The sequence below is a fragment of the Pygoscelis adeliae genome, unplaced genomic scaffold, assembly GCF_000699105.1.
Source record: "Pygoscelis adeliae isolate BGI_AS28 unplaced genomic scaffold, ASM69910v1 Scaffold120, whole genome shotgun sequence".
Classification (NCBI taxonomy): Eukaryota; Metazoa; Chordata; class Aves; order Sphenisciformes; family Spheniscidae; genus Pygoscelis; species Pygoscelis adeliae.
This window is the reverse complement of record NW_008824032.1, coordinates 3,436,691-3,448,029: the sequence shown is the minus strand read 5'-3', so window position 1 is coordinate 3,448,029 and position 11,339 is coordinate 3,436,691. Positions and strand designations below refer to the sequence as shown.

Here is an 11,339-nt window from a genome sequence, read left to right as displayed (position 1 = left end):
CGGAGCGGGTTGCCGTTACTGCCCCCGTGGGACCGTTACTCACCCCCTGGGTCACCGTTACAGCCCGCTCCCGGCGGGCCTGGCCAGCCGGGCTGCTGGAGAACCGCTGGGTGCCCGCGGCGGGCCTGGAAATGGCACCTGCTCCCTTCAAAGGGTTGTACAGCGGGCTCGCTGAAGTTGGGCAGCGCCAAAGCTCCGAGTCTCTCTGACTGAAAAATTAAAAAATAACCTTCCTCCTGTCCTTTTCACTCATCCTCAGACCGCGAGGGCAAGGCGCGCTCTCTTCCACCTGTGCCCAAGGCCTCTCTCTGTCCAGGGTTTGTCTGCTTTGGTCCTTGCAGTCCTGCTGCTGCTGGGGCACCAAAACAGAGGTGCCTCCCCAGAAGTGCCTTGGTGCATCTCCTTGCCTGGATGTGAAAAGACAGCTTTAATCTTGAGCCAGGGCATTGGCAGGAGTTAATCCACAACACCTAAGGCGGTCTGTCAGGCGAAGAGGCCTGATGCAGGTTACAGGCCGATATGGAGCGGGCCCTGGTTGTACCATATACGAACAGGCAACACAAAATTTGTGATTTCAATTCATCGCCCTTTGGACACAGGTTAACAGCGGTGTAATCAGTAATCACCCGTTGGAAGAAGAAGCAGCAGCAATGTGTGATGACAATGAGAAGATTAACAGCCCAAGGGAACTTTTGCCCTGGCATAGTCCGGGCTTAAGAAACAGACTTGCTTCCTTGTGATGTATACAGGAACTAAAAAGAAGGGAGCGGCAATCTCCCACCCGCTTAAAACACTTCATATACACAAAAGTCTCTGCCATCTTAGAGTGGAAGAAATGCAAACAAACCATGGTTGGCTTAAAAACAATGCATGAACTAGTAACGATGCTGAGTTTGAAGGTGTCCGGAATAGTGTGCACAAAACCCATGGTCCACTTGTCCTTCCTTTGGCGCTCCTATGAACACTGGGTTTTACCACTACAAATATTTTGAAGTGACAGAGCAGGGAGTTGTGAGGGCTATGCCCAGCCTTCAAGAAAGGGTGTGTCGTAGCGGGTGGGAATGAACAGGTCACCTTCCATTGGACTAATTTCATTTGTTTTATAAGGCTCTATGGATTCACAGAAGCAACCCCTGATGTGAACCCAGAGAGAGCTGCGTAAGAGCAGACACTCTACCAGTATAGTTATTTCTTTCAGTATAGTTATTTCTTTTCAGTATAATTTTGCCCACTCTATAAAGGTCGTGCTGTTTCAGCTGGATCAGGATAGTTTGTGGGAGGGTTTATGTAAGCACGAGAGTAAGGTCATCTGGATTTTGCTCTTGTCTCCTGCAGTGCTTTAAGCCTGTATTCTCCCAAAATTGTGTCCTGTGAACTGGTTCATTTTTTTTCAGGAACCGAGTCTTATTATAGATCAGTTTCCTCCCATCTTCAGAATTAAAGTTAATAAATACGTTTCAAATGCAGTTCAGAGCCTTGATCAACCACTTAAATGGCCTATTTCTCACTTTCAAGCTTAACAGTGCTGGAGAATTGTGAACTGATTAAGTGTATGTAGCTATAGTGCAGCAACTCGCTAATACTCAGATGTGCTTAACTCCATAAACAGGTCAGAGTTTTTGCCAGGCCTCTGCTAGCAGTGGGCAACAGACTTTTTGCTCTTCCGCTCTCCCACCCCAAAACCATTTTGCTTCAGTAAGTATGCATGATGCACAAGGCAAAGTATTTATAGTGCCATCTAGCTAAATTCGTGACTGACACTTCCTTTCATCCCTTCTTAAAATCCTGGGAAATTCTAGCAGTAGAAATTAAAGTAATAAAGCAGACCCACTTTGCAGTTGAGCAGTGAATGGGCACGGAGTGCCACAGTTAAGAGTGCATACACAGCAGCTGGTACATGCTAAAGAGGTGATTTGGTGTGAAAAGTAACATTTAAGAGGCAATGTTGAATGGCAAGACATTATCCTCCTGTTATACGACACCATTAAAGGCCATTTCATCATTCAGTTCAGCAAAGGTGGCATCAGTCAATCCGCCCTGTCTTCATAAGGTCCTTTCAGAAAGAGGAGGGACCTCAGGAAGGTCACCAGCCTGTTCTCCCATCTTAGGCTAGGACCAGCTATACTTGGGTCTATTCCTGATAGCTGTTACTCTAGTCTGGTCTTAAAATCCATACAGGGAGGAAGTCCGTGAAACATCAAGGAAGCATCTTCCAGTTCTTTGCTAACCTTGGCATTCAAAAGCATTCCCTGATGTCTCATCTAGATCTGCCTCGAGTGCCACAACTGAAGCTAGTGTCCCATCCGCCACAGCGAGATGGGCATGTTCATCTTGGTAGCAGTCTCCACCTGAAGACAAACATTTAGAGCTTTCCTTTTTAACTGTGCCTAAGGCTTCTGATCTGTCCTTGTAAGCCACGTTTTCAGGGCCTTTAGTTACTGTTTTTACTTGCCTCTGGGTTCTTTCCACCTGATCCACCCGTTTTGTGAAAGGCACTGCCCAAACCAGAAGGTAACTCAGCTGAGGCTCCCCCGATGCCACACAGGACAGAGCGATTGCCCCGTACTTCACTGCCTGTGTCCCTCTGTACTCTTCCCGTTCTACAAGGGTTTGCCTTTGTATCGGCAGCATGACCCTAACTCATGTTCATCTTGTGATCACATCACACATATAGAGCTGCTAGGTTTTTCTTTCCCAATGGCACAGGCGGAGCGTGTGCTGGGGGAGCAAACGGGGGATACCGAAAGGATTGTGGAGCGATCTCATCATTAAAAGCGCATGGCTGGGAGGCAGGAGTCATGGTTGCCACCTGCATCTCTGCCACTGGCTCGCCAGACGATTGCAACTTTCCACTTCTCTCTGCTGTACCTCAGTTTCCCCAGCTATAAAACAGAGACAGCCGTGTCTCACATTTGTCAAGCGCATTGAGATCCATGTATAAATGTGCAAAAAGACAGCTCATTTGTTTTTGGAAAACGAGGAATGTGGCTTGTGAGAAATGAAACAAAACACGTTATTTTTTAAATTTTGTTTCATTTATTTGGCAGTAATATCCAAACCCCCCTGCTTCAAAAAATTACAAAATCAAGTAAAATAAGTGCACTAAGGAAACCTACAGAATACTGATAAATTTCACACACGTACAGGTGGGAATATAGAGGGAGGAGTGGGACTTTTTTGTTACTTAAATTTGGCTTTTTGGGAGGGAAAAAAAAAAAAAAAAAGCCTTCCCTGCCCCTTGCAGTCTGTACAGCAATTGTCCCAGAGGGCAATGGCTGGAATTCAGCACTTCCTTCCCCAGCAGCCAAGTCACCCCGCAGAAGTTCGCGACCGACCAGCCTGCTGCGGGGTAGTCTGGGCATCGCTCACCAAACGGTTGCCCTTCCCCTCGGTGTGGGGAGGCGAGATGTTTTGGTCCCTTTTGGGTACCGTAGCCCTTAGAACCGGCACCGCTCTCCACAGCTGCGTTTCCCTTTGAGGGCACAAGGAGGAAACCGCTCCACAGGCGGCAGCCCTTTCCATGGAGGCATGTTCACTGCACTCCTGCCCTGCTGCCCCAGGCTATCCTAGGATATGTCGTACGGCTTGCCGGAGAGCTCAGCTTGCCTTGCCTGAGATAGCAGCCCATCCCTCTGCCTTCAGTGCAGGCGAAAGCTCTGTAAACCTCAACTGCCAGCACCCACCTCTCCAGCTGTCCCCACCAGCCATCCTCGTAGACTGCACATCCACAGGAGACAGGAAGGGGACTAGAGAACGTATCGCATAATGCAGCCTACAGAAGCCCTTCAGCCATGGATTAGCCTCCCCTTCCTGCACATGCTCTGCTTCTCCCAGTTGGAGATTTTTCTGACTGGACAATAAGATCTTCTCCCCATCCAGGGAAAGCCTTTAAGGCAAGCTGTTGTGTTTTCTCTAAGGCACTTTAATGATCCAAGCTGGAAGGAAGTGAGCTGGGAGGCACGAACTACCTTTCAGAGCAGGGTCGGAATAAAGCAAAACATTTATTAACAATGTTCCTGTGACTCCAGATCCAGCACATGAAGCTGTTTCGCTCATACTGTTGGGGAGGAGCGAGGGTATGTCTAGTGGGTGCTCCTATTCCACCAACCACTTCCTCCAGTGCCACCAGAACACAAACAATGACTCCATCCCAGTGTAGCGCTGCCCACATTACCCTCAGCTCCTATGGACTCATTGCACTCACCTTCACAGGTGACAGCTTCTCAAATCCAGACCCTCATGGGAGAAGAACCAGCCCCCTTCTGTATTTATTATGCCAAAACTTCCGAGCGTGGGGGCTAGATTATGATTCTCACCGGAAATGTGGCACTGTGCCAAAGTCAATGGAAGTCCTCTGGGTTCACATCAGGAAAACAGCTCAAAGACCAGACAGCCTTTAACAAATCTGGCTCACGGGCGAGACCACAGGAGGGACCAAGCTTTCTTCTTTGCCTACACTTGCTAGGTACCAGCTCATTCTTCCTCTCCAAGGAAAGCACTGTGCAAAAAGGGGAAGTCTGGGACAAAAGCCCTGCTAATCTTCACTCAAGCAGAACATGCTTTTGCAAATGCAAGTGGAGTTTTGCTTGAGTAAGCACTAGGGACTGCAGGATACCTGGCAACAACTGCTGAAGTTGCTCACAAACAGGAAGGTGGAGTCACAAGCAGTCATCTCGACTCAAGGTATGTGCAACTGCTTGAGATGCACAGCAGGGGCGTGAAGGGAATGGGGAAACAGGATGTTCAGGTGTGTGAGTGTATGAAGTACACTTGACAGGAGAAAATCAGCTGGGCTTGAGGTTACAGAGGTGATTGTCAAAAAAGCAGCATTTCATCTATATCTAGGACCAATGCTCTGAGAAACGAGTCAGATGAAAATGACCCATGAAGGGATGTGAGGGTGGTCAAAGGTGGTCTGATCAAAGACACTGTGAAATGCGCCAGTAATGAGGCTTCCAGCCCCGACTCCAAACCCAGACCTGGAATCAAAGAATAATGCTGCTGCCTCACCCCAGGAGGAGATGGAAAGCCCAAAATGATGGCTAACAGCCCAGACTCCAACTAAACAGTTTTCTACATAGTTAAGCCTTTTAAGATACCCTACTAATGGGATTGCCTGGTCCCTCTGCCTCTAGACTACTTGGCACTTCCCTCTGGGCAATTTAGAGAGGCATGAGCATGGACTTTGAGCACACGGTCAATGCTAGCTAAGGGAGCAAGAGCTAGAGAGCTGCAGTGTCAATCTGTGCCTGGTGAAACTCATTATATCCAGCCCTGTCTCTTCTTCCCATGAAGACACTGCTATCCCCAGCTGGGAAATACCCTGTAGTGCAGGGCTCACAAGTTGCTTGTGGTGTTTGCGGTGGCTGAGCACAGTGTGGTACAAACTGTGCACGGGCATTACAGCACTGTCAATAACAAAAACCCACAGGCTGGGTTTTCTTGAAAGATCTAGAGCTACGAAACATACAAAAGCTGAATTACTACCATAGGAAATAAAGTAATTAAAAAAAAAAACCACAAAAGGGGGAGTCAGCATGTGAATGTGATAAGAAAAAAATATGATAGCACCTCTAAGGAGGGGGCAGGGAGAGTAAGAGTGAGATGAGGTCAAAAGGAACCATGTTGTGTTGGAGCCCACAATGTACTGGAGGAGCTGCTGGGGACAGTCTGGTGGAAAGCAAGGAGGAATGTGCTGGACTCATGCCAGCAGCATGGCACCACAACTTCCAGGTGTCACACCAGGCTGACCAGCTTTGAGGAGCTCGGACCAAAGGGGAGGGTAAGCAGGGCAAGGTCCTTGGCTAGTGATGCCCTGCAGTACACGTGCTAAGCCACGAAACTGCCAGGCCTGTATTTCTGCAGCCAAGGCCAGTACTGACAATTGTATCGATTGAAGACCCCCTTTTCCATCCAGCACTGACCTCCGTCCTTTCCCCAGATCCAGGGGAACAAGAAATCCCTGTTAGCTCTTGGAGGGAGCAGCTGTCTGCTCTGGGAAGGGGTCCCAGAGGCTGCTGTAAGTCCCTCCCAACCTTCCAAGGCCCCAGCAATGAAGCTCCCTGAACAGGTGGGCTCTCCTCCCCTTTCCTGGCCCCATTCTCTGTGTATTACAAAACAAATAACCCATCGCTATACAATGTAAATATCTGTGACTGGGCAACTGTAGCAGACACTTGTGCATACTGAGATCAGCACTGGAGGACAGGGCGGCAGGTTGGGCCCATCCTCCTGGGCTCCTCCGGTGTGGAGGCCCCTTACATCTCCTTGGTGCTCATTCTCTTGGTCTTCTCGGCCGTCTCCTAGAGAAAGAGAGCACAAAAGTGAAGCTCTGCACTGACACAGGAGCTGGCAGTGCCCTGAAGCCTTTGGTCCATCCACAAGCAGTGCCAACACTGGCTTATACGTCGAAGCCCCACACCTGTAGTTGTCCCCACAGGCAACAGGGATCCCCCTTTACTGTGCTCCCCCTTCCACCGGAAGTCTCCAAGTGACAGAAGCAGAGGGAACCCCTCTAGCAAGGAGAGACTTAGTGCAAGCAGACCTTCCCAGCCTCACGCTAACCTGATGCTTCTGCAGTTCCTGAACGTATCTAGCCAGCTCCTCCTCAGTCAAGTCTTGATCAGGTCGCTGTCTCTGAGCAGGCACCTTCTCATTCTTCCCTGCAAACAGAAATGGAGTTCAGCGTTACCACAAACGGGGGATGCAAATTTCAGAGGCTGAACCACAGAGAACAAGAAGAGGCAGGTTGGCCACAGCAACCTCAAGCTTAGGAAAGCTTTGCTGGAGGAAGGTATGGGCTGGCTTCTTAGGAGAATGGGGCCTTGTGGCTCCCTGGGAGTTCAGAACCTGGGTATCCCATCTGTCCCCGTCTCTCCCTCCCACGTGATAAATCATAAAACCACAAGGAAGAGGCTGCATATTATTTAGAAGAAGCACCTATAATTAGTTCAAACATCTTGGCCTCTTGTAGGGAATAAATGGAAGCTCAGTGCTATCCAAGTATTGATGCTTAATGAAGAGGTAATTTCGCTCAGTGGAGATGCAACTGGCTGATGTATCTGATCTGATTCTTTGGTTTCATTATCCCTCTAACAATAGCCTCTAACCCTTCTGCTGCTCTGACAAAGGCAGAAAGTCAAGGAATTGTCCCATTGCATGTTTCTGCCATGGATGCAGGGAACAAAGTAGGGAGCAAGACCGGGTGTTGCATAGCAACTTTGAAGGTTGTTTCTGGGGAGGCAGCAAAAACAGCCTCTCATTCAGTTGCTTAACCTCTGAGACCCATCCACAGCTTCTCTGGCAGCTTTATTAGTATTACAGGTATCTTTTCTGAGGTGAGTTCCTGCTGCCACAGCCAGCAAATCTGGGCTGAGGTGATCGCGAAGCCTCTGCTGCAGAAGGCCAGATAAACGTGAAAGAAACTCTGTACATACTTGTTGCTGTTCCCCTCTCTCCTTCATCTGCCCAAGCTACTGGCTATAGATCTGAACTAACATACTGCTGACAGCTCCCGCACAGCACTGAAAACTGAGCACATGCAAAGGCCTGGTTTCTAGGGAAGAAGGCCAGAAAAATGCAGCACAGTGCTGGCAGGGTGGACGTGGCCCCTTGAAAAGGACCCGTACATTTCCCAAGGCAGGGGAAAGCTGGCTTTCCACTGACCCTGGACCGTCTGTGAGAAGGCAAAACGGAGAGCCGTTGTTCACAACCCCACCATGACTTCCCATAATTGTAACAAGGCTGTGCAAGTTTAAAAAGGACCCTCCAGAGGAAGGACAGACCAACAACCCTGCCTTACTATGAACACCACCTCCCTTCATCTCCATCACCATTATTTTCTTTCGCTTCTTCAGTTCTTAGGGCAAGAAGCTAAAGTGCTTTCTTGACGTTACTAGATGAAGTCTCCTATCTCCTCTCTGGGGCAAGACAAGACCCTAGCTCCTGCTTTACAGATACCGTAAACACAGATGCAGCGAGGATACTGACACACATACAGGAAAGCTGACTTGCTCACACCTACACTTATGGTTTCAGACAGTGACCTATTTGGTCTGTGCATGCCCCAAGCCAGCTGGATGCAGAGTATCTCTGGTCTGGAAGGTTTGGTGCTGAACTTTCATGACACCAAATCCAAACCACAAACCCCAGCAGCATTGCCCCCAACCCAGTAACACACCTTCTGACTTCTAAAACAAAACCAACTTGGGTTTGGCCAACATGGAGCACAGGAGGGTGATGCAGAAGCCACCCACAGAGAAGCTGAGGAAGAGCTGGAGGGAGAAGAAATCTGGATAGCTGGTGTCCTCGGAAAGATAGAAGGCAAAAACCCCTTTTGTACAAAACCAAATACAGTAACTGTCTGGAGAGCATACGGACCCTCGCATGTCATTGCAGTGCACACCCAGTTCCCACAGGCACAGACGCAGCGGTTGCACTCCACCTGGGTCTCTGCTCCATCCTCATAGGTTTCATCTTCCAGGGCACACTCTAGAGAGGCACAAAACAAGGGCAGTGGTTGTGAGATAGCGAGCAGGCTGAAGACAATATACTCTGAAGATGCCTTGAGACAGAAGAGGTACACGGTTTTGGAGGAGGCCTTCCTTCCCCTAACCACCAAAAGGTTCATAATGACTAAAACATTCATGCTGAATTTGGATTGTGAAATCAGCCAAAAAAAAAAAAAAAAATCATTTGGGCAAGTCAAACACTTCATTTTGCTTCCTCAAAAGAACACATTTCAATTTCTCAATTCCAAATGAAATCTCAATATTGGATTTGTTTGAATTTCCTAATCTGTTATACATAGAAGAGAACGCCTAAAGTGAAAGTTTTGGTTACTCTGAAACAATTCCTATTCCAGATGGGGAGAAGTTGGGGAAACAATTTGTGTATTTGCTGTTGCCCTGAGAAAGAAGGGGGGGGGAGGAAGTTTCTCATTTCAACTCACATTTCTTCTCACAGCTCTATTGTACGTTTAAGTCGAGGCCCCCAGAGAACTCAGGGGCCCATATGGTGTTAAGTGAAAGCCAGCTGATCATGTTTGCTGGGGGAGGTGCAGCATCCCTAGCTTCCCATTGAAATAGGCAACAGAGAATTCAACTTAATATTCCCTAAGAAGCATAGCCTCTGTCTGCTCTTCAGTGCCACCGCAGTGGGATGTAAATCCAACACCTTTGAACCAGCACCCCCTGAGGAGACAATTAGATGAATGGCTAGGCACGCCTGGTCAGCAGAACACTAAGCTGCTTCCATGTGAACTGTAGCACTAAGCAGCATTTGGAAGGATAGTGAACTTTGAGATGTTCATCAGGGAGGCTCTCTGTGTGAAAGGCAGAGCATCGCAGGACTTTGGTCTGGTCTGACTTTCCTAAGTTATGCAGACGTGAACTCCTCACATGATATATCTCCGTGCTGTTAAATACATGCCTTGACCTTCCAAGCATACCATATCTGTTCAACCTATGCCCTTGCTTTTAAAATCCAAACCTTTTTCATCACAAGAGCTGTGGGAGCTCTGGGACAGAAAAACAGTACTTTTGACAATGCAGGGACAAGGGATGCTGTCGGTTGTGAGGTAGGCATATATCAACATTATCTCTGGGAGTGGAGTTACAGCATCCGACGTCTGGCCCAAAGCTGGTCTCTTTTCTTTCCTGCCTTCCCAGGACCCCTCTGGTTCCCCAATATAATGAGGAGTTCCTACTTTTCTCTGGTGGGTTGAAGGATGGGCTGAGGCACTTGAGAAATTCATTGAAGCTGAGCTTCCAGTCAGCATTTTCATCCGACAGCTCGATGAGGGCATCTACGCAGAGTCCCCTGAAAGGAAACACAGAGGCATGTTCTGCACAGGGCTGTCTGTACCAGGCAGGTCCCTGCTCTACTGGCTTCAGAGTACAGATGAGTGAAACCAGTAATAACTAGGAAGACTCTGAGATGCCTGGCAGAAGCGGCTTCTCTAAGGAAACCTCACTGCATATAGGCAAAAGAAAAACAGACACAAAATACTCTCTTGGCTGGCGATGGGCGGGTACTGAGGAGGTACTCAGAACAGCAAGAAAACGTCTACATGAGTACAGATGCAAGCACAGCCTAACCACAAGCAGCCTGTTCTCCTCACTCTCACACTCAGTGGGGCACACACAGAAAAATGGAAACCTCTCAAACTACATTTTCATGCGATGCTTGCACCAGCTCTAACTGCAGGCTGCCCATGAGCTGTGTTTTCCCACCATCTTCCTTGCGCTGGATCTAGCTACCAGGCAAAAGGTGAGTGAAGTCCACTGGAAAGCTAATATATTAGGAAATAAAAAAGACACCAAATTTTCTGTCACCCAACTCACCTTTTGGCTGCACACCTACTAGATTTAAGGCAAAAGAGGGTTGGAATATATGCCTAACATGAAGGGTAGGGGTGGGACCGCTCCTTTTGGTGGTATTCGCACCTAATTAATTGAGAAGCAACTTCATACACAGTTATCTTTGTTAGTCCAAGCCCTAACTGGTATTTTCCACGAGTGGATCTTCATGCCCCCTTCTACCACATCTGGCCCCCTGGCCCTCCTTCTGACATCCTGTCCACTGCCCACCTGAGCAGCTTGTTGGTTTCCTGGTCCACGTAGGTGGTGATGTTGACAGCAGTCTCATTCTGCTCCACAAACTTCAGGAATTCAGTGGAGTCCAAGCGAGAATCGCCATTGTCAAAGCTCTGTAGGGGAAGATGGGAAGATGTGAGAGGGTCTGATTTATCAGTTCAGGGTACCCCTTCCTTCTCCCTCTTCCATATGTACTTAGCATTTTTGAAGCTTTAGTGAAACAGGTTGCATCATCCCTGTTTTGCACAAAGAACAGAGGCTTGGAAAAAAGCAGCAACATATCCATACCAGCATCAGAACCGGGAGACATGATCCTAGCCTTGTTCTCACCGATAAGCTACACTGCCTCTCATTCACCTCCTGCTGCTTGATTTATGGCTCTAACCCCATTTCTTCTCTTTGTTCCAGCCAACTCTTAGCCTTCTTATATACCGCCTGTCTTAAAGCAGACCAGTTGCATTCAAGGAGGTGTCAGCTTTCCAATACGTGTAAATCCAAAGCTGTGCCTGGACTGTGACAGTGACAAAAGGGAAAATCACAGGAAGCAATTTTCTGCTGATTCCAAAGAAGGAACAATTTAATGCGACAGCACAACACCTCGCCACCAACTTAAGGTCCTGACAGGACTCCTGGCGCTGAAGAGCAGGATTTTTAGCCCCGAAATCCTGGCTGTACTCCCAAAGAAGTAATTGCATTTTGCCTTCCTGTTTGGAGATGTCATCTCACAGTGCTGGGCCATCAGCA

General features: G+C 48.4%; 2 protein-coding genes across 2 annotated transcripts in view; both read right to left on the bottom strand.

Moving 5' to 3' along the window:
• LRRC58 (leucine rich repeat containing 58) overlaps positions 1–4,672 on the bottom strand; it is a 22,307-nt gene extending 17,635 nt beyond the window's left edge. The window contains exons 1-2 of the mRNA XM_009330325.1: positions 4,616–4,672; positions 4,317–4,354 (exon numbers count right to left, since the gene is read on the bottom strand). Of these exons, the coding sequence (XP_009328600.1) occupies positions 4,317–4,354; positions 4,616–4,672 (95 nt within the window). The remainder of the gene's footprint in view (positions 1–4,316; positions 4,355–4,615) is intronic.
• The window catches only part of FSTL1 (follistatin-like 1), a gene marked incomplete at its 5' end in the record, with an annotated part of 15,532 nt that continues 7,222 nt past the window's right edge, over positions 3,030–11,339 (bottom strand). The window contains 5 exons of the mRNA XM_009329301.1: positions 3,030–6,302; positions 6,565–6,662; positions 8,380–8,490; positions 9,707–9,819; positions 10,590–10,708. Of these exons, the coding sequence (XP_009327576.1) occupies positions 6,258–6,302; positions 6,565–6,662; positions 8,380–8,490; positions 9,707–9,819; positions 10,590–10,708 (486 nt within the window). The remainder of the gene's footprint in view (positions 6,303–6,564; positions 6,663–8,379; positions 8,491–9,706; positions 9,820–10,589; positions 10,709–11,339) is intronic.